At 40.8% G+C, this 27,555-nt stretch overlaps 1 protein-coding gene across 2 annotated transcripts in view; it reads left to right on the plus strand.

Annotated features, from left to right (window-relative positions):
• HMCN1 (hemicentin 1) overlaps positions 1-27,555 on the plus strand; it is a 186,274-nt gene that overhangs the window by 86,401 nt on the left and 72,318 nt on the right. For both annotated transcript variants that reach the window (XM_065072788.1, XM_065072789.1), the window contains exons 22-42: positions 438-612; positions 2,274-2,401; positions 3,877-4,149; positions 5,243-5,338; positions 5,726-5,920; positions 6,663-6,793; positions 7,387-7,534; positions 7,987-8,113; positions 9,217-9,371; positions 11,016-11,294; positions 11,902-12,183; positions 13,202-13,310; positions 13,881-14,050; positions 14,288-14,442; positions 15,224-15,347; positions 16,639-16,740; positions 18,853-19,029; positions 21,450-21,601; positions 22,363-22,486; positions 25,916-26,091; positions 26,232-26,328. In XM_065072788.1, coding sequence (XP_064928860.1) covers positions 438-612; positions 2,274-2,401; positions 3,877-4,149; positions 5,243-5,338; positions 5,726-5,920; positions 6,663-6,793; positions 7,387-7,534; positions 7,987-8,113; positions 9,217-9,371; positions 11,016-11,294; positions 11,902-12,183; positions 13,202-13,310; positions 13,881-14,050; positions 14,288-14,442; positions 15,224-15,347; positions 16,639-16,740; positions 18,853-19,029; positions 21,450-21,601; positions 22,363-22,486; positions 25,916-26,091; positions 26,232-26,328 — 3,375 coding nt within the window. The remainder of the gene's footprint in view (positions 1-437; positions 613-2,273; positions 2,402-3,876; positions 4,150-5,242; positions 5,339-5,725; positions 5,921-6,662; positions 6,794-7,386; positions 7,535-7,986; positions 8,114-9,216; positions 9,372-11,015; positions 11,295-11,901; positions 12,184-13,201; positions 13,311-13,880; positions 14,051-14,287; positions 14,443-15,223; positions 15,348-16,638; positions 16,741-18,852; positions 19,030-21,449; positions 21,602-22,362; positions 22,487-25,915; positions 26,092-26,231; positions 26,329-27,555) is intronic.

Raw genomic sequence — 27,555 nt, forward strand, 5'->3', positions numbered from 1 at the left:
ACCATCTCCCAATATTGTAAAATAATTTGATTTATGTGTCTGCATTTTTTTGCAAAGCTTTTGTGGCTTATAGGTGTTGGTGCTGTAGTGTAACATGGTTCAGGTATTGGTTGCAAACTACCTGTGCAATACAGAGCTCAGCATATGCATGAACTGCATATATCTGCTTTTATATCCAGTGTTTTGGGTAGATAGTGCAGTCTTGCTGGTATCTGTGGTGTTGCATTTAGGCATCAGCCAGTAGCTGAGCTACAGGCACTGGACATCTGCACTACAGGGATTGCTGTCTGTCTCAGACATGTCATTAAAAATACGGTTGTAATGTTATATACCTGATTAAAAAAAACAGATGTTTAATCTGAAGTACAAGTGCATGGTGTTACTTTTGTACAAATACGTATATTCATGGCAGCTTCTTAACATGTTCCTTGTCATAGTGAAACCTAGAGTATCCAGGCCTGGAGACGAGGAAGGAAACGCGTATGATAAACCCCTGGAGATCTCGGTGATTGCAGGGGAAGATGTCACGCTTCCATGTGAAGTGAAGAGCTTGCCACCCCCCATAATTACCTGGGCCAGAGAAATGCAGCTCATATCTCCATTCTCTCCAAGGTAACAATGTTTGAAAACAAAAGTGAAATTGCATCTAAGCTTTCAAGATTTTGGAAGTGTTATAATTTCTAATTGCCTTGGGATCAGGCAGGAGATATTAGGTTGTTCGGTGTGAGGACTCTGATTTACTGGATCTTTAAACTGTCTTTGCAAACCAAGCACATGGCTCTTCCCAAAGGACACCAAGACCACGCGTCATTGCCCAACTTCCATTCCAGGTTATACCCAATCTCAGGAGGCCAAGGGGAAACAGTTCCTGTTATATTCGTACTGTGGTGGTGCCCAGGGACCCACAAAATCTGTGCCTGATTACAAATGTTTAAAAACTGAGTTTCTTTTCTTACGCACTTCATGTTTATGCTCAGGGGAGCATTATTTGTTGTTCATATAAAGTCTGGGCTGCCAGTAGACTACAGATGATTACAAATGTGTGGGAGTGTCTGTCTGTTTAGCATGTTGCATGTGCTAACCAATCTGCATTCTAGGTCCCTTACTTGTCCTCATTTTACCTCAGGAGACGTTGATAAATTAGGCTACTTGTTCATGGCTGTTGTGGAGGGATCCAAGTTGCCAGAGTAGCAGAAGTCCAGCTAAGCCTATTCCTTGAAATTGTTTACAGATGTCAGCAAAAATTAAAGAGTTAGTCCAAACAAAATTCTTTGAGACCACCCAAAGATGATGTGACCCGTAAGTAAAAGAGTCAAGTCAGAATGAAGGAACTTCTGTCAGAAAGCAAATCTAGTTAGTGGACAAAATAATGGAGATAGGTTACTCCAGCACCAAAAAAAAGTTTGGAAAGATATGGGTAGCAGAGGAGGAATCATAATATCAGACAGATTTGGGTGTCCCAGGGGAAATACACTCAGGTTTCTTTCCGTTCATCCCTCTGGGCCATTGCAATCCCCAAATTCACCATTATACCATATGATACATAATATACCCATATACTAACATTGTCCTAATTAGACTGTGCCAGAGAAAGGCAGACAGATGGTACCACTAATTCCCCCCCCCCAACTTAATCTAAATTCTGTTTATAACCTTGAATGCTAGACTTGAATTTATTCTTGTGGGTTCTTAGCTCTTGTTTTTAATGCCTCATTTTTTTCCCCATCTCTATTGGTTTTGATTTCTACATAAGAAGAGTTCGGCTTAGCCGGCCAAAACTGTATTTCTCTATCAAGAATGTTACAAGCCTGAGACCAGAGCTGTAGTAAAAATCAATACTGTGTAGTTAACTATTTAATGATAGATAGTGACAATTTCTATAAACATCAGAACTGGTGGTTTTGAATCAGAATACTCTTTAGAAAAGCTTCTTCCATCTTTAACTGTCCTAACATGTTTTTTGCCAGGGTGAAATAGTATGAAAAACTGTTTAACTTGCTGACCTGGGCTGAGCATTTTTTTTTGTCTGTTTCTAGAAACAAGACAGATTTTAATGTGTTCTGTTAGGAACTAGAACCAAATTTTGTAATTTGGATCTCATATTGTAGTTATTTACTATGTGTTCTGAACGCAGCGGCTCAGCGCGGCACAGCTCCGTGTGCCCTGTAGAATGGTGTTATTTTAGCTCATAGCAGTCATTAGCAATGCGTAAGCAGAGGTCATTCACCTTTCAATACATGTTTATACAGCATATCTGCTTCTTATTTTTCCAGACACACTTTCCTACCCTCGGGGTCAATGAAGATCAGTGAGACACAAATTGCAGACAGTGGAATGTATATTTGTGTAGCCACAAATATCGCTGGGAATGTGACTCAGTCAGTGAAGCTCAGTGTACATGGTAAGTTTTAACTTAAAGGATAGCGATCTGCAAGCTTCCATGTGGAATTTAGCAGCATGCAGAGCTTTTCAAACACTTTTCGTAATGTACCTTAAATTGCTGTATTCTTTCAGATCATATTATTTCAATATACAAGTTGTTATTGATTACACACAGAATCACTGAATGTTAGGGATTGGGAAGGAAGCACTGTATACACACTTATGTATACATGTGTGTGTGTATATATATATATACACACACCCCTTCCTTTAATGTTATGTCCACTCATGGAAGAATTATAGCACTGTATGACATCTGACTTTTTAAGTCGGCCAGAGGAGCTTTTAAAACTGAAAAGTTTTGTTCTAATGCACTTGGCTGCTCTCTGCGCAAGAGCTTTCTCAACTCTGTTGGCAAACAGTGACTGAGAACAGCAGAGTCACCCGAGGCTTCCGGGGGTCAGATTCCCACCAACTTGATTGGAGTTACACAGCCAAACTCTTTTGATGGCGAATGTAAAAGTTTGCTTGCTCAGGTGGTAGCAAAACTAGTGTTTAACTGTCACCTCTGCATCAGAGAACCACAGGATAGTTTGGGCTGTAAGGGATCTTCCCAGCTCACCCAGTCCAACCCCTGCCGTGAGCAGGGACATCTTCACCAGCTCAGGCTGGAGCACAGAGGAGGGTGCGTGCAGCAGCCGGATGAGGCTGATCAATCGTAATTGTGGATGTATAGATAGTTCTGCTGTGCCATAAATGTACCAGATTGGAATTCCTGCCAAATTCCTGAAACCTTCAGACCAGGCTAGTTCAGTTACGGTGGCTAAACCAGACTGTTGTCTGGTTCTGTGTGTAGAGAAGTCTGATATCAGCGCACATCTTTCTTTATCCATAATTGTATATTAACAGAGAGTCTGGAAAAATGGCACTTGTTATTGTTTCAGACATACTTTTTAAGTCTTATTATTCTCAATGAACCTTAGAAAGAGGAACAGGATGGCAAAAAGAGTTATGTTGGATTTGTATTATTCTTTGGGACCAGCAAAATCTCTTCCAGTCATATTTTATGTCCTTGTCTCAGCTTGTGTTTGGAAGCATACAAAGATCAGGGATTTGGGAAAGGAAATTAAAATGTCAAAAAGAAAATGTAATTAACTGTATCATAAAGCTTTTGAATTGTTTTGCGATATAAATAGCCAATACTCATAGTTCCTTAGGAGTGCTCAGTATAACAATATTACACTACTCATGTGGAGTCACGCAGTAGAATTTGAAATGTAGCTTCTTCAAATAAGTTAAGCAATAGGGTATCATACAGCCTGTCCTATGCAGAGAACATATGGGGCTGCTTCCTTAGTCACCCGAGGGAATTTGATTTTTAGTGAATAAGGAAGGACATTTTCTTAAATGGCAAAACTAGAAAACAATTTCCCTCAAGATTTAACATGTACATCATTTTATCACATTCCCATGGACTAAACTTGTCTCCCTTAGTTCCTCCAAAGATACAGCGTGGGCCTCGAGTTCTGAAAGCCCAGGCTGGCCAGCGAGTGGACATACCCTGCAGTGCCCAGGGGATCCCTCCCCCGGCTATCGCCTGGTTCAGAGCCCGAGGGGCTGTGCCCACAGGCGATGGGCAGTTCAGCCACAGCCCGGATGGAGCTCTGAGCATCAGCAACGTCCAGCTGCCTGACGCCGGCGTCTACAAGTGTGTCGCTAGTAACGTAGCGGGCAGCGACACATCAGAAATAACCCTACAAGTTCAAGGTATTTATATTGGGGCTGTTACCTTGTCACCTGGCCTGGCTCTCTGTAATAACATGCCAGTGTTCTCTGGTTTATGTTTTGGAGGGCAGTGCTCTTTGCTGTTGTCTGTTACGTGATGCAAAATCCAAACCTGTTCTAGATGTTATGTTCTGATGTTAACTACTACTGAGAAAAATTAGAACAGGCAAATAATCTTTAGAGAGTTTGCAGAAATAATAAAAAGACACTCAAAATATATTACTTTTTTTTTAAATTAAAAAAAAAAATCTTCAAGCTGCTTATGATTTTGTTTTGTAGTAGGTAATTAAAATCAGATTCCAGTATGGGAAAACTCTTTTTCAAATATTATCTCTATGTGTGCAAATCTCTCAACTTTCAAACACTGTCTCTGAACCTCAGAGCCTGGTGTCACAGCTTTCAGTGGAACTGGAATTTTGTATGAGCCGAAATTGAGCTCTTCACTCAGTCAGTTACTATGATATTGAAATGGTGACAGGGCAACAGTGGTCAATGTGCCAATTTAATCACTTGATTGGCTGACGTCCGTCAATGGAGCATGACTGACAAGCTAAGCAGGAATTATTTCTTCTTTGTCATAGTCTAAAGGCAACATTCTGATCTCTTTGGATTGGAGGTGCTGAGAACTGCTTGTTACATAAAACAAAGAACTACCAGTAAATGTACTTAGTTATAAAAATCTTTGTATAGTCTCAGTCTGCATACAAGTTTAAAATGAGATGCAAGAACAAAGGATGGAAGTAGCACTAATATGCGGTATGAGAAAAACCAGTTTTAAATAGTATTTTTCAGATTTAGCAGAGACACCGTCTGTGCCTTCAAAACAAATACAGTGGGTTTTAGAGAAAACCAATTCCAGTAGAATTTGAAAGCCCCATTTGTACTGCTTACTTCCTAAATATTCCTCTTGTAATTGAGACTGCTTATATAGCACATTTCCTCAGTGGAAAGAGGGTTATTGGAATCTGACTGTGTGTGAACGAAAGAGACTGAGAAGCGTTTTGTATTGCCAAACCATATTTTTACATCTGGGAGCAGAGGTCATGAATTTATTTGGGTTCTAATTTTCTTTCAGAGTCTCCTACTATCGAGGATCTGGACCCTCCATACAACAGTCCCTTCCAGGAAAGAGTGGCAAATCAGCGCATTGCATTCCCATGTCCGGCAAAAGGTGTCTAGCGTTGTTATCAGTTTTAGTGATAAAAGTTTGATCATTGAAAATGACTAAGTTTCATGGTAAAAAACTACGATACGCACAGTATTTTCCATATATACTTTATGTGGAAAAATTAAAACTATCAGTGATTTAAATAACCAGCGCCTGCGGAAGTTGTGTAAAAAGCAATTGCGAGCCAACAGGGATATTATAGTGTTAAAATTTTTAATGTTAAAATCATACTGTAACGGTCGGGGCTTCCTCTAAGTTTGAAAGCTCCTGGCCTCCATGGGCATTGTCCTGGCCAGTAGGGCTTCCAGCAAGCAGTGGGAATTTATTGATTTTTTTTCTTATTCTGTGCCAAAAGAAGCATTTCTTTAAGTCTCACATTTTTCACCTTAGGTATTCCAAAGCCTGTCATCAAATGGCTCCGTAACGGCAGAGAGCTGACAGGCAGTGAACCCGGGATTTCAGTTCTGGAGGACGGGACGCTGCTGATCATAGCTTCTGTTACACCGTCCGATAACGGAGAGTACGTCTGTGTGGCAAGCAATGAAGCTGGAAGCGCAGAAAGAAAATATAACCTGAAAGTTCACGGTAAATAATAGATACAACTGTTGGCGCACTGTTTTTGAAGAACAGCTTCTCTTTTCTTGTTGGAAATTGCATACCCCAAATCTGCCCATGTGCAGTTAGATTACAAAATCTAATCTGAGTACTTGCACTGTTATTCTGATGCTCCATACTATTCCTGTTGTTTCTGTTCTCCGTGACTTGATGCACAGACCATCTTTGTTTTGCTCTAAGAGCTACGTGCGTCTCATTGGCAGAGGGCTCTAGTTATACTGGAAAACTTTAATGCAAATGAAAAAATGAAGACACTTGTAGAAATGGAACACTAGGTGACGGAGCTGCACTTAAAATATAAATATGAGAAAAGTGATTTATCAGAATGAGAACAGAATAGGAGAATTCTTGCTCCCTGATATTCTTCTTACAGAACCCTAAGGAATAACATAAGATTTGAGGATTAAGATTAAATTTAAGATGAAATAAAATTAAGTTTAGGATTAAATTTTAAGATTATCCTCTTAAAATATTGATGGTGATTGTGGTTGAATGAATTTCCCTGGGAGTCTGTTATATGGAACAGAACAAAAGAATACTCTGTTTTTTGAGAAAGAGAAGCAAGGACACAGGGAGATAGGCAAATACAAACATTGGGGAGGGAATGAAAATGGTCTGAGAAATTTAGATTACAGTGGTCCTTGGGGGGAAGGAGTAAGTGGGAAGTCACTGGAATAGGAGGCTTAATACGTGACTTCGAGCTTTCTTTTAGTCCCTCCTGAAATTAGAGATCAAGAAAAGGTGACAAATGCATCCGTAGTTGTTCATCACCCTGTAAGTCTCTTCTGTGAAGTATCTGGTAACCCCTTCCCAGTCATCTCCTGGTATAAAGAAGATATCCAGGTATGTACGATTAACCTAATTGAGATAGCATAGCCATGAACAGTCTTGTGTTGACTTTTGAGTGCTTGCTATGACAACTCATTTGCATACGTGCCTTTATGTATGTTTAAACTGCACTAAGAACACCTCCACAAAAAGCCAGCCAAATATGGCTAATCCATTAATTCAGCTGTTCAATAGGTCAAAAGTAAACTTTTTATTCTGCAGAGATTCAAATAATGGTATTTTCTTCATTCTATAGATGGAGCTCTCAGAGGTGATTTGAATTCCGCAGGGTTATCCTTGAGTCCTAAGCTTTTACTTGTAGCTGATAAGTGACAGTTTAACATGACGAGAGACCCTTTATGCACCTTTTGGGACTGACCATTACTGATAAACAAAGAATTTCTTTGCTTTTCCCATTCTCTCTTGGATGTCATATCCTACAAGTCATATTGAATAGATTGCAGAAGTTGAGGAGATTAGCGCTGTAACTGAAAGAGGAAACAGATTATCCTTAGGCTAAACCTACCATTTTCTTATAAAAATCCAGCTGTGATATTGGGCTGATGTAACTTGGATCATGTAGGGCTAATGTCTCGGGTTCTTTTCAGGTTGTGGAAAGCAGTGCTGTCCAGATTTTGCACAACGGGAAGATACTGAAGCTCCTTAAAGCTGCTACTGATGATGCTGGACTATATTCATGCAAAGCCATAAATGTAGCAGGAAGTTCTGAAAAGCTGTTTAACCTGGACATATTAGGTTAGTTCTCTCTTGGTTTGGTTGTTTTTAAGATGATGATCTGAAAAACAGTTGATACTTCAGAAGCCGTTAAATTTCAATTTATTATAAGTGAATTCTTCCGTTCACTGCCCATTAAATATTGGCTGCCGAAACACTCTTCATGGTGGTGAAAATTTTGCAGTAACACAGACAAAATGCTGCTTTACAATTCTGGGGCTTGGTTGTGGGTACTTTGTTTTGTATTTTGAGTGTATGGCAGTCCAGTGTAGCAGTCTGTTTATGCACAGTTCATCTGCACAAGCGTGGAAGTGCTTGTCCTGGTGGAAATGATGTTGTGATCTCACAGGAGTTCTTTGCAGTGAAAACTAGTGGTTTCAAGGGAGTAGCATAATCCGCCGCTGCTTTTCTTCTAGTTTCATCCCTTCCTGGTTAAATACCAGTTCTTCCTGTCATGTTTGTCTTTCTTAAAGTTCCACCAAGTATAATGGGTGCAGATACCCCTGGTGAAATGGCAGTCATCCTCAACCAGGAAATCAGTCTGGAGTGCAGAGCCACCGGCTTCCCTTTTCCTGACATTCACTGGTTCAAAGATGGCAAGTAAGTACATTGTCACTTTGGTGGGTTGTGTCGAGGTTATTCCTCCCTTAGAATGTCAAGGAAGAAGCTGCAGTGTGCCAGCAAGCTCAGCGTTTAACTGCTTAGTGTGAAGCTATTGTTAGTGAATAAAATTGGTGGTGGTGTGAAGTGGTGAGTTCATTAATCAGAAGTTATTATAGCATCCTGCTCTTCTTTGTGAACTGTTTCATTGCTGACACTGGCACTTGCAGAGCAGATTTACAGTATTTGAAGCCAGACAACTCTTGAACCAAGACAAATGTAACCATTTCTTTGACACAGAATCACATGGAATGTCAGGGATTGGAAGGGACCTCAAAAGATCATCTAGTCCAATCCCCCTGCTGGAGCAGGAACACTTAGATGAGACTACACATGAATTTAAACATGTTATTAGTTAAAATACAGTTGTTTTGCTGACATGATTTTTCATTGGTAGACAGTGACGATATCAAATGGTTTTCTAGATAGTGCCTTTTGCAGTTCTGCATATATACATTAAAGGTTTTAAAACATTTGTAGCCTGCATGTCTCTCTTCTTCATCTCATCTTCCAGGAAAGCACACCAAGAGAATTCCTGGTGGCTTAAAATATTAGCTGAAAAACAACGTGGGCTGTGCTTTTAAATAGTGTCAGTGTTTATCAATGTAGTTCGGTGTAGGCGTTGGCTATTACTCACAGATATTCTGCTGTGACAATTTATTGGGTTTTTTATTGATATGCTGACACTTTCATCTAGTGAATGCAGAGATTTTGTTACCAGCAAAGGACTGGTATGACCTAAGTAATTAGGAAAAGAAACTGAGATCAGGAGTAGGACTCTGGCTCTGATGCTGATATCCCAGGCAGCCTGAGTAAAGTACTTTTGTATTTTGCTTCTTCTGAAAACTAGGAATAAAGTTAATTATAATAGTTGGTCACTTCATGGTGATTCTGCAGATTAATGCTGGCTGTCTAGTGCTAAATGGTACTCTTCAATGGTACAATTAGTGCCATTAAAGGACCCCTTCTTATCATTGTCAGTTTAAATTAATGTTGAAAGGATGGGGTCAGAGTTCTGTGAAGCAAAATAATCTCTATTCCAGGCCCTTGTTTTTGGGTGATCCCAATGTTGAGCTTCTGGACAAAGATCAAGTTCTACACATAAAGAGCGCTCGAAGGGTTGACAAAGGTCGTTACCAGTGCAGTGCCACCAACGCTGCTGGCAAACAAGTCAAGGAGGTCAAGCTGATCATCCACGGTAAGTTTATAGAATGCCTGATCCGACAAGATCCTTTAATTTTACTCATAAGTTTGATTTTTTGAATGGAGATGCTCAGACAAATAGAAATTAAGGCTCTGACCCTGCAAAATTTGTGTACAAACGTAACTTAACTTGTGTCAATGTAGAGATCTTTTTGAGCATTTATGTGTATCAAGTATGGATGTAGTCTTTGAAAGCTCAGCCTTTCAGTGGATTTAATGTGCTTTTTATTAGTTTCTAATTTGTAAAAGCCAAAAATCTTGAAAGACCTTCTCAAATTTTGCTATTGATTAGTTTCAACTGAATTATTTTATTATCACAGTGGCTTCGTTATTTTGATCTGTCTTAGGGAGGAGAAAATTATTTAGAAGATTTTAATTTTAATACACTCATGGTCTTATTTTCCTTAAACTAGTGCTAGGAGTAAATTTTAGCCAGGAACATTTCTGAAGCATGGAGCAACCGCATGCACAGAAATACGCCCGTATACTCAGTGAATCTCATTCCATTGGGATCAAAGAAAACGCTGTGAGGACTTGCAGGTGATTGTAGCTGTTGTGAGATTAGAGGAATAAAAACCCCCACAACGTTTGGATGAGTAAACCTTACTTCAGGTTCTTCAGAAGATGCGATAGTAGAATGGAATATCACTTTACTTTTAAATCTCTCATTAGTCCTGGCTGGACAAATGGAAACCCGTGGACTAAGTGAGGAGCCCAGTGCTAATCCGTGCTAGTTCTTACTTTGTTTTAGCTGTTCAGCCCTGCTTTGGGCTTTGACATTTTCCCCAAACACCGTGCTAAAACTCTTCCTCATCTCTGTGGATGAAAGCGTTTGCTGATAAAGAAGTTCATTCGCCCTTGAACTGGGTGTGTTTCAGCATATTTTAAAGGTTTGCATATTCTTGCAAACAAGTTATTTAATTAGGAAAATATTTAGTCCTGGTTTGATTGTCTGCAAGGCCCATCTCATAGGTGTAGATCCATTCACTGGCACTTTGCTGTACATTTCTGTGGTGAGGCTTTAAATGGACACTCCGTGGAAATCCGTGGAATTTTAGGATATACTGAGCATGTTTGGCGGCAGAGGAGTTAATGTGTCTGCCAGATGTGTTTGGTACTTCCAGCAGTCATAAATTTAGCTGTTGCCAATTGCACCGTGCTTTTATTACTTCTACAGAGATTTACGAACTCTTTATATTGGCTGATTTACACAAGAGCTTGTTTGCTAGAAAAATCCATGTACTGCTGCCTAGCGAGCAAGGGAAATGACTATGGGCCAAAAGTTTCAAAAATAGGAGCATAAAACTAGACTGTTAAGCTCATATTTAGTCTCAGAGTATGTGACTTCATCTTCAGAAGGTTGGAGTGTGGAGCAGTTCCCACTCCGGTCACAGAGGCTCTTGGATGCGTTTGGTATTTTCAATAGCGGGTTCCTCGCTGGGAGGATGCGCCTCCCAAGGTGAACGGGGGTTACTTGCTCTTCACCAAGCTGAAGAGAAAGGCGAAAACACCAGGGAGGGTTGGAAGGCCAACCAACCTAAAATATTTTATTCTTCCAGCATTCTAATGTTTAATCTGTTTAAATCTGCACAGAATTGTATACTAAGATTTTAAACTGTTGTTTTGTTTTTTGAAATAGTTCCTCCTACTATTAAAGGAGGGAATATGACCACAGAGGTATCGGTGCTTCTTAACAATCTTATAAATTTGGAATGCGAAACCAAGGGAATCCCTGTTCCTACGATTACGTGGTACAAAGAGGGACGCCCGATTATTTCCAGCCCCCACGCTCTGTATGTGGATCGGGGACAATTCCTGCAGATACCTCGGGCGCAAGTTTCAGATTCTGCAAAGTACACTTGCCGCGTTACCAACGCTGCTGGGGCTGCTGAGAAAATATATGACGTGGATGTCCATGGTAAGCAAGAGTTTATTGAATTTGGTTATTTGCAACGTTACAGGAAGTGCATTTTGAAAGCTTTTCTGCCTTCAGAAGGCATTTGCAGGGCTGTTGAGCGTGGGCACCAGTCAGAGGTTGTGTTTAAAGACTGGCCTGTGTTAGCAGGGCCATGTAAAGAGAGCTTTACACCTTGTGCTTTATGTGGCTCTCGAAAAGCTCTTGAATTCATGGGCCTTTGTGCCATGCTGCAGTGAAGTATCAAAACTAATTCTCTGTATATCCTTCCTCTTTCTCGCACGTGTGTGCTGAACACCACTTACCTGAAATAGGCACTCTGGGTGGGATCTTTAATGTACTGTTTGAAGACCTTCAGATTTAGTTCTTCCATCCCACAGCCCTGCAGATCCGCTGTTTTATACTGATGGTCAATACTGAACCGCTTCATTTGACTTCTCTGTTTCCCCTTTGTCTTGGCTTGCCTCGGCGGCAAATTCTCACATGAAATTGCGCGTGACGTAACGGCATATAGAGCCCAAGTGGGTGGGAAGGAGCTAACCCATTTGCTCTTAATACGTTTTCTGGCTACAGAATTAGTCACTCGCAATATATTTTTCCCTTTCTACAGTTCCTCCAGTAATTGAGGGCGATGCTGAGAGAGCCCAGAACAGGCAGGTGGTTGCTGGCAATTCACTAACGTTGGAGTGTAAAGCTGTTGGTAACCCCCCGCCTCTCCTGACCTGGTTAAAGGATGGCGTGCCCGTGGAAGTGAGTGACAAGCTCCGCGTCAGCTCTGGTGGGAAGAAGCTGGAGATCCTGAATGCTGCTGAGGCTGACCAGGGCCAGTATTTGTGTGTGGCCACGAGCATAGCTGGAGAACAAGCAATCAAATATGACGTTGAAATCTTAGGTGTGTGAGCAACAGAACTAGATTTACCAGATTTCTGCAAACCTAATAAAGCCTGGTTTTTAATTTTTGTTTTATATCGTTGTATGAAATATGAGTTAGTCAAGCTACATATATAGTTAAACCTGGGCACTGCACACTTTTTCGGTCCAGATTTACAGGACAGCTTGAAGACTCAAACTTTCAGGTTGGTTTTTGAAGAGTTTTTGTGCATGTGGTAGGTAAGTATTATTCTCAGTAACCTTTAAAATTCTTCTATCTTGCCTTCGTAGAAAAAAATGATAAAAATGAAAGATAACGATTAAAAATATTACTGAGGGAGAACATGTTTCTCTGAATTTGAGTTGTATTGTGCAGTTTGGAACCTTTTCTTGAAAAATATTTTTTCTTCTTTTTCCATTGAAACCTTTACCATGGTCTGCATCTCAGCAGCCCTTTCTGAACGGCTCTAGGTAAATGACTTGTACAAATGCTAATCCCGTTCTCCTGACAGGGAAGGCTGTATTTACAACTTCCAAGGCTTGATTTTTAGGCTTTGAACTGCCCTCTTGTAGAACGTAGCATTCTATTGCACACAGATGTAGAACATTCATTGTGCCTCTCCAGGTGTATCTCACAGCCCACCTGCCCCTGCAAGAGAACCAGACAGGGTGAAGAGGACGCAGCAGAGGCTCCTCCGCACCTTTGTTTTCTCCTTCTGCTCACAGAGCATGCTAAAAGTCTCCCCCACCCCTCCTTGTTCACAAGGTTGTTCAGTCAGAATCTGGAAACAACAACAACAACAACAAAAAAACACCAAAAAAACAATTAAAAAAGAGTGAGAAGAGTAATTTGAATCCACATATATCATTGGGGAGGTGTTTTTCTTGAAGAAGGAACAGTGATGAACTGCAAATCTATATGTGTCCCAAAGTGAGATAAATGTTGAGGTTTTATTTTTTAACGTTACTATTTGAGATAGACTTTTATGACATCTCTAAATGCTTAAACGTTTCTGTTGATGGATTTTGCTGTCTTACAGTCCCGCCACTTGTGGAAGGTGGGGATGAGGTCTTGGACTACATTGTGATCCTCCAGAGCCCTTTGGAGTTGGATTGTTCAGCAACAGGGACGCCCTCACCAACTATCACGTAAGGGGATTGGTATGACGGTAGGAAAAAATAATGAGCTGATGCTTGCTGAGGTGAGTTTGGAGGTAGTCTTTAGGAAGTGCCCATGTTATTTAGTGATAGTTAACTCCTGGCTCTACCGAAGAAATCATCGAGCACACACATATCAGGGTTTTGTTTTAAAGTGGGTTGGTATGTTGTGCCAATATGTATGTCCTGGAAATTAGAATAGATAATGAGAGCTGACAGCTGTTGTTCCCTTGGTAAGGGAGCTGTATGCTTTTCATCTGCCACCAATGATTGCTTTTGCTTTAGAGATTTCTGTCTGCCTCTGTTGGTAGCAGCCGCTTCCACTGTGGCTTCCCAGCTGTCACCTTTCTGACTTCTTTAGAGCCCATTCCCCTATATTCCCTTCTCCTGATAAACCATTTCAGTCTGTGCCACTCAGAAAAGGAGAATACTAGCAGACACATCTCCAAACCTTCCTAGAAATGCAAATAGGACATTTAGTTTAATAGAATTGTGCATATTTTAGGAGTGTTGTTGATCTTACTTAAAAAGAGATCTGAGACTGTACTTTCTTTTTGGTAGGTGGTTGAAAGATGGTCAGCCAGTTGAAGAGGGAGCTGGACATAAGATCTTATTAAATGGACAGAAACTTCTCATCTCTCGAGCTCAAGTGTCAGACACTGGCCGCTATAAATGTGTGGCTGCAAATAAGGCAGGAGAACATGAAAGAGAATTTGATGTTACTGTGCATGGTAGGTTACTCCAGGAGAGGGGTGGCGGAAGCAGCAGACTGCCTTTATTTTAAATTGCTGGCAAGAAAGTGCTCAGAGTTTCTGTAGAGGTTTATTTGTATTAGTGGGTTGAAAAACTGGGCATGAGAGTAGGTGAAACAGAAGCAGAGCTGCTCTTACCTGTGGGATATTGCTTGTATATACTCAAATGTATGTGTTCAAATGATACTTCATTTTTGTTTCTGGTGCTTCTTGCAGTTCCTCCAACCATCAAATCAGCGGGGACTTCTGAGAGAGCTGTTGTGATATCCAAGCCTGTGACACTACAGTGTGTAGCCAGTGGCATTCCCAGCCCTTCCATCACCTGGTTAAAAGATGGTCAACCAGTAAATACAGCCAGAGGAAATATAAGAGTAAGCACTACTCTCTTATGGGATCTAAATAACGAAAGATAGTTACAATATACAGTACATGTTAGCGCTTCTTTTCCTTTTACTTCCCTCCTGCTGTGATATAAAGATCCATCCGGGAGAGCGATGGGCTTTTTACCTGAATAGGACAGTATTTCAGATCAAATAACAGTGCTCAGTAGACAAAATCCCATTAGACACCTCCATATCTGAAGAGTCCATGACTGTAAATTCAGCAACTGGCTCCTTTCAGTTGTACTTTAACCTCCAAGGTATGGTTGTCTGCCAGTCAAGAGGTGGCTCTACCCAGGTGTCACTGTAAGGCAGGTGTAGATGAGTTTTTCTATAAGCACTGCTGTTGCAGCACCTACTTATACATTCCCTTCTCACTGTGAGATTCTGACTTTCCATGAACAGCCCTTCCCAGTGCTTGCATGCTCCAGGGGGTCGAGTGCTTGTAGTGGCTTTGATGTACTTCAGGCTGGAGCAATTTTTGACATGTTGCCAGTGGCAGCTCTCTGCCTACAGCCTCCTCTTCACCTTGCTTGCCTGCCCCTCTGCCATCTAGGTCTCCTCACCGCTCTACACCTAATAATCCTGATGTCCCAGGAGCTCTGAAGTCTCTGAACTATCAAGACACCTCTTGCATGAGTAGTAGCCCCAGGTTAGAAGAAAGATGAGGCTGTGGCTGTATTCAGCATAAAACATCTGCTTTGACATGACGCTCAGCGCTCTGCCTGGGATGGTTGTGTAAAGTGGTTCCCTGCTCTCTGTTTTGGTACAGCTGGAGTCTTCAGGCCGTATTCTGCAGGTTGTCAAGGCCCTGCTCGAAGATGCTGGCCGGTACACTTGTGTGGCAACAAATGCTGCAGGAGAAGCCCAACAGCACGTTCGGCTTCATGTGCATGGTAATGACGTTTCTGCCTCTCCTTAGAATCTAAATGTGGCTGTTTGAAGGCAGCTTTTTGACATCTGTATTCCTTTCTCTTTTAAGCTCTGGCATTTTTGTTGTCTCTGCACATCCATCTTTCAGTTTTCTTTCCTTATCCCACTCTATTAGTAAGAACTCAGAGCCAAAACTGTCTTTCTCGGGATTTAGCCTTTCTCACGCGGTGCTGCGGGCCGCAGAAAGGAGCGCGCCTTTCCAGTGATCTCTTCAGAGGTTCCAAGAAGTCAAAAGCATTGCCACTAACCCACCGCTCTTCTGAATCAAGATACGATGTATCACCACAGGCATTATTAATTTGATCCAGGTCTTCTGGGGATAACAGTACTCCCCGTGACCTTGGAAGGCGGAAATTTTACAGGAATGACTTTTCTGAGAAAGAAACAGTCTCTTACAAGGGGATTTTTCAGACAGTTTGATAGAAATTTTGGTTTGCAGCTGAAACCAATGTAAAAGGAATCAGGGAAACCTGAGAATCTGTTGTTTGCATGTGAATTTAATGAGTGCTCTCGCCATGATTTTCATATATTTGCCTCAGAAGTGGTCATAAAGTGTTATGCATTCCTCTTGTGAGCCAATCCTCAAAGGATACAGGAGATGCGAGAATGGACTGTGGCGAAATGCTCATGATGAGTATGATTATGTCAAACCGAGTCAGAAACTGGAAAAGGTTAAACTGAAGGCACACAGATTGCAGTGTCTTCATAGAAGAGACTTGGAAAGAAACCACACTCACCTATACTGTGATAATTGCATCATAGTTAATTTTAGTGTCAGCCCCATGCTCATAAATACCTCTTTTGTTCTCAGTCTTTGTGTTTGAAGTGTAATTATCTGGTGCTTCTCTCATTTTACAAATTTGTAGACTTTGGTAAGGCAAAGAGTCTTGTTTTGTCAAAGCCGTGTACAACATTCAGTTCAATATTACCAGTACAAGCAGGATGAGCTTGCCGTGGTAGAATTACTGCTCTATATTGTACACCCATTTCCTGCAAGTCCATTTTAAGAGCCATTTTTCCTGACAAAGAGTAGTAAAAATAATGTTTTATTCCTCTTGACACTAATGAGGTTATATAATTAAAGAGTATTCCCATTTCAAACACGAACTTCCTTGAGAAATCCCTCGGTTTTCCAGCAGTTAGCTGAAGCTTGTGCAATCCCTTGCCCAAAGTTTCTCAGAGGGCAGATTACTGGATGTTCTGCTAGCTGGGTGGCTAAACTAATGAAAACCTGATGCCTTTGTCTTTTCCCAGAACCACCCAGTCTGGAAGATGCAGGGAAAATGTTAAATGAAACCGTGGTGGTGAATAATCCGATCCATCTTGAATGCAGAGCGTCTGGGAACCCACTGCCAGGTATGCGCACGCACCTGGGAGAGCCTGAAGCAGCGCTGATCCAGGCGTTTATATGTCTTTTGAAAATAGTGAATGTTCAGAATGTGGAGTTAATTCTGTCTTTTTTAAACTGTTTAATGCTCTATATAATGGGAAATGTCAATATATGAACTGGCGTAGAGTAAGTCTTGAGGAATTCTAATCCCCACAGTTTTTAATTAAACGAATTGAAACCACAAGGATAATCTACTCCCTTGCACGTGCAGTGGTGCCCTGTCCACAGACAAGAATACTAAATCAGCTTTAAACACCCACGCTCTTTTCCCCCGCCAGGGCAATATTTATAGCGTAGGGCAGGGTTCAAACAATAGCTGATGTATTGAGGGTGCCTGTGGGCCATGGCTATGTCTAGGGCCTTATCTCAAGTCTAGGGAAAGTCACAGGAGGTTCTTTGTTTGGTCCGGGCCCTTTGCCTGTGAAAGTGAGTGGATTTTCTGTGTGTGTACAGTGCTTTCTGTGGCTTGCCCCGATGAGAAATTCAACTGATGAATTTATGGGTTCTCATTATATTCTAAGCTTTGAAAACTAGCCTGTGTGTGTCTGTTTGTATTTTATTTTCCACACATTTTGTCAACTCACAATCTGAAAGAATTTGGCTCCTGTGTAGACCAATGGATCTTTTGAATAGTTTCTGGCCTGCAAAAAGTCGAAAGCAATCTGGATTTTAGTTACTTCATCGCTGGGGGGTTCTTTCAGCACTCGGATTTTTGGGTTAGGTCTTTTTTTACAGTCAATCTTTTTTTCTTTCTGCTGTTGAGATATGCAGATAAAAATTAATTTCTTTTTGTCCAATGTGTGTTTTTTGTTCCCACCTTCTTCTGATGCAATATAAAAATACCACGTTAATATGAGAATAATTTTCTACGTTAATTATTGTACAGCAAAACTGAGGAATAATGTATAACTAATATATCTAGTATAGCAATTTATTCTTGTGCTGGTGATAGTCCCATTTTTAGAAGAACGATGTTACTAAATTTCAGATGAGCATCCAGGTTCACCTTCTCCACCTTTTCAAGAATTAATTCTCAGCAAAGTATTATTTTCGAGAATAATTTATATTTCTATAAAGCAAAATTTGGAATTGTTGGGTGTATATGTAAAATTAGATGAAAACATTAGGATTTTATATCCATTTTGCACTCTTTTGTCTTATCAAATTGCCCATTATTTTAGGACAAACAATTAAAATGATGTTCAGATAATTCATACAATAAAACCAATTCGTTTACCTCTTTTGAGGTATGATGTGATGCTATATACTAATGTAGATATGACATCAGCAAAGAAAAGTGATAGTGCAACATGGCAATGAAGAAGAAGGAAGCTTCTGTGCAGCGGTCAGGCCAGATGCTTCTTGAATGTGGGTCTTTCACAGAAATCTTGGGTGCTATGAAAGCTAATTCAGTATCAGTTTCATCCAAGTGAACGCTGAAGTGATGCCTGTACAACATCAGTTCCACGTTCTGCTGATGGAGGGTGCCATCTTTTGGCTGAGATGCAAAAAAGTCCTCGGATTTGTTGATCAAATTCCCATAACGTTGCCCTTTGGTGTAGTACCAGTTTTCGGGGCTTCATTTTCAGTTCTTCAGCCTGCCAGCTGAACTGTGGTGTTGCTGCTTGGGTTTTGGTTCTATACGCTTCCTCAGGTGGTCCGTTGTAACGCAGCAATACTTTAGATTAAAGGTGAAAAAATTATGTATTTCATATTATTATGTCTTTTTAAACAGCTGCTCTTGACCTTGGTATGAGATGAGTAAATCCCTATAAGTATGCTTTGTGTGATAATTTTTTAAGTTCAGAGCCTTTTTTTTCATAAATACATCATGTGCGCGGATGATGGTGTCAAAGTTTGCTGATGAATTCTCTAGGCAAAGTCAGTATTTGGCACAAATGTTACTGATTTCCTCATTTTTGAGTTACCTTTTGTTATTAATCATAACTAATATTGATATTGGTTTGCAAATGATGTGTATCTGAAAGCTTCGATGGAAAGTTTGAAGACTGACTGGTCGCTTTGCTTGTAACGGGGGTATTTTGGGCAACTTCTCTATATTTCCTTTTATTTTCCAGCTATCACGTGGTACAAGGACGATCGGCCCCTTACCAGGGCTGCCAGCGCCGCTTTTCTGAACCGAGGGCAGGTTCTGCACATTGAGGGGGCTCAGATCTCCGACACCGGCGTTTATAAGTGCGTGGCTGTCAATGCCGCGGGCACAGCCGAGTTGTTTTACAGTCTTCAGGTTCACGGTAAGTATTTTAAAACTTACAAAAAACGCCTACATGCACCAGCTTTCCTCTTTTTAAGTTTCAAGTCTGCTTAGCAGACTGATCGTTGCTCATCACACCATCATACTGGAATTGATACGGCAGGGGCCGGAAGGAAGAAAACTCACTTTGTTTGGTTTTCAGCGACATTAGAATATGTGTTTCGAATTAGGAAAATGCGGTAAGGCAAGTCAGTTCTAGGAAGAATGCGCAGAGACACCAGATTGGTGGAAGAGGGATTTAAGTTATCACTTCAGCAACTTGACCTCGCTGTTGCTGGGTTTTGCTGTAGATGACTCTAAAGCTCACAGTGGATAAAGAAAGGACACAGAACAAATGCTCTTTCGTAATCTCAGAGTTTTAAAGACAAATGTCCTGTGTCTAATAAGATGAAGTGGAAGTGTGGGTGTTTGCAGACATGAGAGACCTGATCCAAAGCCAAATTGGAGCTTTTCCACTGATTTCAGTGGCTTTTGGATAGGGCTGCTTCTTCTTATCTTTGATACATGCATATTCATGTAGCTGCTTTTCTGTGGGAGTCTTCCATGCAAAACTGCGGCCAAAATTTGGCACAGTGTCCCCAGCAGAGATGCACGCAGAGTATGTGGTTCCTATTAACGTTAATTAACAAATAATGAGTGGGGCAGTACATTTCCAGGGAATTAATGACCATCAAGGGAAAAACTGATGGCTCAAGATGTGGTCAAAGGCAATTAACCCCACCTAGTGATTAATTCGCAGGAAATATTTAAGCCAAGGTCATTATTCTGGTTAAACCAAAAAATGAAAAATAACTCCTAAGTATATCTTTTATGGGTGGTGGAATTTCAGCAGATATATCTGGAGTTTCCTAGGGAACTAATACTTTCTGACTTAGACACCTAAAATTGGTTCTCCTTCCAGAACAGAACACATGCAGTTGCAGCCAGAACTAATCGCATCAGAGGAAACTAAAACACCTATCCAGGAACCTGCTTAATTCAACTTGTGTCGTGCCAGGCTTACAACGGAGTGCTTTTTGAATTTACCATAAACAGATTTAGCATCAATTTATTTAGAATTTACGAGTTCGAGAAAAGTTGATTTTTTTCCCCTCACAATAGTGGAAGCAAGAACAGATTAAAGTGTGAAGAACAGAAAGAATAACAAAGTTATGGTAGTATTACTGAAACCCCACTCTCAGTTTCTGTAGGGCAGTTGGCCACCTATGTTGATCAATCACTGATCCTATTCAACAACTTTGGCTGCTAATAATGTTGTGGATGCAGTAGCTACAGTGGAAATTATCTGATCATTTTTGCCTTAAAAACAGGGCTTGATGCTGCAGGCTTAACATTAAATGAAACTAGGCAGACTTACTGAAGGAAGCAGGTTGAATTCCAGTTTAGTAATTCATATGATTTCATTGTATCAAGAGTTTTCCACTTCTTTCTCACCACTGTAACTTTTTCAGGCATTTAAGAACAATGGGTGTTATTATAGTGAAATAGGAGGACTCTGTGCTTGTGTGGAGGGTATAAAAGATTATAAAGTCACGCTTTCTTTTTTTCATGCTACTTCTGCTGTTACTGGCATTTATCTAAGAGTAGGTAGCCTGAGTTATGGGCTGTTAGAGGTTGCTAAATTTATTAATGAATCCTATTTTCTGTGTTTTCTCGCATAAGATACATGTGAGTAGATCACTCCATTCTCATCCTTCTAGGAGAGACTCAAAGTGTTAAGTTTTGTACTGATACTGACTGTAGAGCTTTATGACTAAGTTATTAGTGGCAGGAGCAAATGAAATTGTTTTTATTCTCCTGATAAATGAAACCTCTCCTTTTTTTTAATACTTTGTCTCTCTTTTTAACATAGCTCTACGAAATTTGCTAGACTGTATACCTACAGTAAGTGTTTTGAGATGTTCCATTAAGATGTTTTTAATCATCGAACAGGCAGATGTTATACAGTCTAATCTAGTAAATGTTCACATATGCTCTGCAAGGCCAATTTATTACTCTGCGTATGGATTTGCTTTATGCAGTTTATATGATAAATTTCTTTCTTTAATCCCCACCACTCCTAATGCCTTTCACAAATTTTAAATGGAATATTATAAAAGTTTTGAGGGAGTATTTTCTGTGTTATGTTCTGGTTCCTGGGTTCTGCAGCTGTCCTCTGGGCTGGGTTCCCAGTCCTGCTTACCTTGCTCACAGTAGTTCCATTGAAGTTCTCTGGCTGCTTGTGCGAGGAAAGAGCGGGATTTGGCACAGAGCAAATCAATGACAAGAGTTCAGTAGGAGTAACACGCGAAATCTTTCCAACAGAAAGAGAAATAACATCCAAAAGTAAGTGGCGCGTTTAATTCCGTTGTCATCAGTACTCTGTGTAGCCATTTCAGCTCTGGTTTCTTTTTCTTTCAGTCCCACCATCAATCTCGGGCAGCAGTGACATGGTGACGGTGGTGGTGAATAATCTGGTGCGACTGGAGTGTGAAGCGAGAGGCATCCCCGCACCTATTCTGACGTGGCTAAAAGACGGGAGCCCCGTTTCCAGCTTTAGCGACGGCCTGCAGGTACTGGGGTCACATCGTGCTGTCTGTGCTGCTTCCTCCTGTGGCAGGAGACTTTTAAACTGGTGTCGTTTAATGGAACAGAGTAAACGAGAGGTTTTGGAATGGGACTATAGGGCCTTTTGCTCTAGGTTATTGGTGTGAGTTTAGCTCCAGTACTGTGTGAGGTAAAAGATACAGATGTATTGAAATAAGTTGGTGCTTTCAACTGATTTCACACTAAGAGTTCGCATCAGCAAATTTTTCACTTCCTGGCAAGGAAAGGAAATTGGACAGTACTCCTATGCTGAAGAGATCTGTAGAGCTCAAGAATGTGTAATATCTCATTCCATAAGATAGTAACTCAGAAAAAAATACAAGACCCCTGATGTAAGGAGATATTTCTGAGTTAAAAGGAGCTTTTTGAAAGCTTAAAATTAAGACCTGGAAGAAAAGAGGGGCAATTTGTGTGCTGTGGGGACAAATCCAGGCACAGACAGAAGGTGTGACAGAATGTTTGAAACTGGTAAGAGGGAGGAATATCCAAGGTCCTGCAAAGACTTATGAATGCTGGGGGGCTCCCTACAGACTTGCGGGAAGTTGGACTTGGGTTTCTGCAGGTCTCGATTGAAAGAGAACAACGGGCTGCAGAGCAAAGTGCAGGGAACCAGGAGAAGGTGGGAAGCAGTGGCAAAACGTGTATTTCATTTTGAAATGAAACATAATAGTTCTCTCTGCTTGTGCTTTGAGGCGTGTATCCTGAACGTGTCGTGCTTCTATTGCAGGTTCTGTCAGGAGGCCGAGTCTTGGCCTTGACTAGCGCTCAGATCAGCGACACAGGAAAATACACTTGTGTTGCTGTGAATGCTGCAGGCGAGAGCCAAAGAGATATCGATCTCAGAGTTTATGGTGAGATTTTATGACAACTCTCTATTTTGTTTGGTCATGAGAACTGTTCCTGGAGCTTTAATTAAACACACTGTGGCCCAGACCTTTAGCAACATTGGGTATAAATGGTTCCAACCCTTAATGGAAGGAAAAGTGATGAGGAGGGGTGTGTGTGTATGTAAGTAAAAATAAAAAAAACATATACATACACATGTATTAAAGTATGTATATATGTATGTTCTTCTGGGTATCCTTGAAGAAATGTATCTGCAACAGTGAATTTATAAGTTTACTACATAAAGGCTCATTTCAAAATGGTAGCAGAAAATATGCATTTGCGTAAAAAAACATGTAGATCCCACAGGCCAGAACTGAGTTGTGTTTATTGAACCAAAATGAGTCGAGGTGAGTTTACCATACAGCTCTCGAGTGTCTGTGCCATTTTTAAGCCTTACTCTGCCTGCCCAAATGGTGGTGACTTTTTTGGTCCTAACATTGACAGTGTATTGAGCCCAAACAGTCAACTTTTTCTCTTTTCAGAAGTAGGAAATATCTCTTTTTTACTTCGTCAGTTTTCCTTATTAAATCAGTAAGTTAATTCTGAAGTTGTCTTGCCTGAACTTCGTCCTTCCTGCTGATTTATTGCAACTTGTATGAGCTTCATCCTGGTATTTTGTAACTTGTGTAACATGAGTCTTCATACTGTGCTCTTAGAGATCATTAGTGATGCGCGGGTATCAAGGAGCATGACATGGGAGCAATGCCAAAGAATTTGACTTTAGCAAGTTTCAAGTTTCCCTGGACAGCTGCGTGGTTCTGTACACCAGTGAAATGAGGATGAGCAACCATCTGCCGTTTGTTTTTGAAATCTTATGGTACCAGATGTGGAGAGAGGGGTTTGGAATTGAAGAACCTTTGTGGTTTTGCCTCTGTTTTCAGTAGGTCAGTGCAGAGAGAGCTGCCTTGACTCTGCCAGTCTCCAGCATTACAGCAACCCTCAGCAGAAGGCTGGGAAATCTTGCAAGAGAAATTAGAAATCTGGATGTTTCTAATGTGAATAGGGACAGCTGGCCAGGTTTTGAGTTTGACTTTCAGAATTGACTTCCCTGCGAACGCAGAGTGGTTGGGCTACTCGTGACTCAAGTCACGGCTGCTTTTGCATCCGCAAGGGACAGTTCAGGCAGTTGGGACTGACGTGGCAGGAACGCTCAAGGTTAACATGTGCTGGCACATTTTATGTTGAGCAACAAATATCGACGTCCCTTTTGGAGTTTGAGGACAGGTGTGTATGTATACATAACCACACAAGTAGCACAGATGTATTTAATACGTCTCTTTTATTTTCTGGAACCTCTGTCCTTTTTAGCTAGATGAAAAGAATTAGTTAGAAGTGGTGTATGTTTAAAATTACCGTTGTATGAGAAGCTGGCCAGGGCTGAGCTTGGCTGCAGGGTCATCTTGAGGGAGGCTGGCCCCAAAAAGTAGTATAACTCTTAGGACTTGCCCTATACGAGTAATCAAATTAAGAAGTTACAGGAAGAAATAATTTGGAGTGCAGTTGGAGCTGAGATGGTTAGAAATGTGCAGTGCGCTGAGCCAGCGTAGGAGCTGTAACAATCTGGGTAACATATAGTTACCGTGAGCATAATTAAATAATTTTAAACCCTGGTCCTTCAGAAACAAATGCTTTAGTGTCTGTTTCTCTCTGTTTCATGAACTGATTTTCTTTTTGAACCCATTTCAATTCATTTAGCTGAGAGGAAAAGTAATCGGTGGAAAAGTATTTGGAAAAAAACTTTGCCTTCTTTAGTAATGGATCAGCTTCCATTTTTCAGTTCCATAGCACTTGTAAAGAATCTGGGCCTTTGTGAATTCTACAAAGCAAGTAAGATAAACAGATTTTTTTTTCCAGTTACTATATTTCTTATCCACAGAGACCAGACTTTTCCCTAAATTATTTCCAAACTGTGAAATCAGCTGCTCTGCGTAGTACATCCTGTGCAAGAAAAACAAAGCTTTATTGTTAATGTTATTTTTCAGGACGTCTTGAGAACTGTATTGCTGGTTTACTGAGTACCACTTTGGGACATTTTATAATCTCACATGTGCTAATTAGTTCAGTATCTTTTTGTTCAGAGTGAAGCCCAGAATATTTCTGACAGGCGGTCCCGCTGCTTCCCTTGTCCTTACCCCCATGTTTTGTGCAATCAGACATACAGCTCTGGAGTCATGGATTGCAAAACTAAGAAGCGAAGGAAATGTGATAATAAACGTTCTTATATTTGGCCCTGGTCAAGTTTTTTGGGGCAACACAACAAGCAAAAAATCCCACTGGCTACGTGTAACTAACCTAAATCTTGCTGGGAGAGTTTTGATTTTGTAAATCTTCTAATTGCAGGTCTCATGTTGCATGAATGTCAAGAGTTCACAACGCATGTACTTTGTATTTAAATGACAAGAAAGGCAAGGGAACCCCTATGACTTGATTTGAAGATTTGACGACATATACGCCACAAACACTTTCCCCATGGAAAACTGCTGACTTGCTGTATTCCACCTTTTAGTTCTCAGCTGCTTTCTTTCTCTGACTGTGGAAACACAAATAACTTGAAAAATGGGGAAAAAAGGTGTTTTCTTAAATATTGGCACATTCAAGAACACCTAATGGGCTTCAGTTTAAATACCCCAAAGCATTATTTTTTCTTCTACACAGAAAACTTTCAATCCAAAACCTGATTCTGCTACCCTATAATTTGGATGTAATCGTGTAATAACGAGGTCATCACTGAAACTGTAGTAAAAATCTCAATATAGTGTTCACTGCCAACGATTGCAGTAATTAGCAAGCAGATACCGCACAGAACAAATAGGTAATAAAGTAATTGTAGATTATGACTTGATGATTAAGTCATTAACCCGTTCACTTGGCTGCAAGCGTGTAAGTTCTCATTCTGTCTTCTGTATTTGGCCATCTCTGGACAAAATGCCTCTTGAAGCCAGAGCTGTCCTTAAAGCCAAGTATCCATCTTGGCACTGGCTGCAACAGGTTAAGACATTTTCAGCTTCTGGCTCTGATTATTACTTGTGAGATAATAATTTGTCACCTCTTTTTCTTTTTAGCAGGAATGTACTTCCCCATTCTTTATATACTGGTGATTTTCACTTCTAGCTGTATTTCAAGTATTTTTCTGCTAGTCTTGGCTTATCTACGTGATTTCTCTGTAGCTGTCATCTCGCTAGTGTGTATCTTGTGTAGAGGATGTTCTGTAAGTAACAGAATTATTCTGGTGCTTTTTGTGATATAAAGGAGACTCAATTTCTGTGGCAGGAAGGTACTCAATGCTTTTTTGGTTGTTATTGTTGTTAAATGAAAACTGTTAACTCCACAATATGTTGACTCTGGGAAGTCTGCAATACCCAAAGGTCCCTTGTTTGGATTTATTGCTGTAGTTCCACCAAACATCATGGGAGAGGAACAGAACGTCTCCGTGCTCATGGGCCAAGCGCTGGAGCTGCTCTGCCAGAGCAACGCGATTCCCCCACCCCTGCTGACGTGGCTCAAGGACGGCCGGCCCTTGCTGAAGAAACCTGGTCTTGCCATCTCGGAAAATGGAAGCGTACTGCAGGTAAACTGGGCGGTTTTGCTCGGGGGGTGATGGCTTGGTGGGGGGCAGACCCACCGTGAAGAAACCTGAATGACCTCTCCCTGCAAATTTCATGTATAACTATGTAAGAAGAACAAGTTCTTTTTTTTTTGTCTTCCTAGATTGAAGGAGCTCAAGTACAGGACACCGGCCGTTACACTTGCGAGGCAACAAACCTCGCTGGAAAAACTGAAAAGAACTATAATGTCAATATTTGGGGTAAGGTTTCGTAAGCTTATTCCAGGAACAGAGCTCAGAGTGAAATTCTGAAGTGAGACGCTAAAAAGCCTCCGTAGTTCATAAACATTTAACCACTGAGGTTCATGCAGAGAGATGTTATTGTTTGCTGTAGTTTAGCAGTCCCAAGAAAGTGCACACTTTTTCCAAATCACTTTGGTTTGGTTCTAAATGAATACTGGCTACTTCCTAGGCCTTTGTCAGGATGGGTTTGCATGCGTGATAGTAGTTTACTGCTATACCAAACCATGGGTTTGTATCCCTAGCCCCTGTTTGTGCACTCCAATACCTTTTAAAGTAACCTACCAACCTTCCACTTTTATAAATGCTGAAGCAAGAAAATTCAGAGAAATAAAAGCTGGTATACCTAGTTTTGTTTGCTCTGCAAAGTTATCAGTGTGTCATTGTAAGAGTAGCCTTAGTAAAATGTTTCTATGGCTAGGTGTTGAATGGGACTTAGTTTTATTTGAATAATTGATTTTGAATGCTTTTTCTGCATCATATTTTTATCCCCGTATGCAAATCGAAATGTGCCTTTTCCTGCTATTACGAATTAATTTCTTTGTTTGAAATCACAAGGCTAGAAATATCTGACAGGGTTTGTAATGATAAAACTACAATTTTTAGTAGAATTCTGCTATTATTTATTAAAAAGAAACATTCCAGGTGTTTAAATTAGGAGGTGGGTATTGTAGTATCATACAAGACCGTGAGATTTTCTCATGCTGAAGTGTGTTTACTCATTTACTGCACATGCCATCTTGATCTCTCCCTCAGACAGATCTGCCGTGTTGCAAAGGATGTTTGCTAGAAGGATATGGATTTGTTCTTTTGTGCAGTGAGACCATTTCAGTAGGATTTTGAGCAAAGGTTTAAATCCTTGCTAGTTAGCAGTATTGATGGGATAAGCTTAATAGACAGCAAAAGCTGCCTGTGAAAGTCATCTGTGGATAAGCATTTACACCCAGGGACCAAAAGTTCTGCTTGCTGTATTTTCAAGTTTTGAATCGAGGAAATGTGTCCCTCTGAGGACTGGCGTGATCCTGAGAGCCGATTCTGGTTCCAGGAACCAGCCCGTGTGGTAAATGCAAGGTTCTCCTGTGAGAATGGCACAAAGGTTTGGACAAGAAGCAGGACAAATAAAGGGTTGAAGCCAGTACAGTACAATCAAGCCCTTTGCAGTCGCCTCTTCTGAAACCCATCCATCTG

Source organism: Columba livia, chromosome 8, assembly GCF_036013475.1.
Source record: "Columba livia isolate bColLiv1 breed racing homer chromosome 8, bColLiv1.pat.W.v2, whole genome shotgun sequence".
NCBI classification, from domain to species: Eukaryota; Metazoa; Chordata; class Aves; order Columbiformes; family Columbidae; genus Columba; species Columba livia.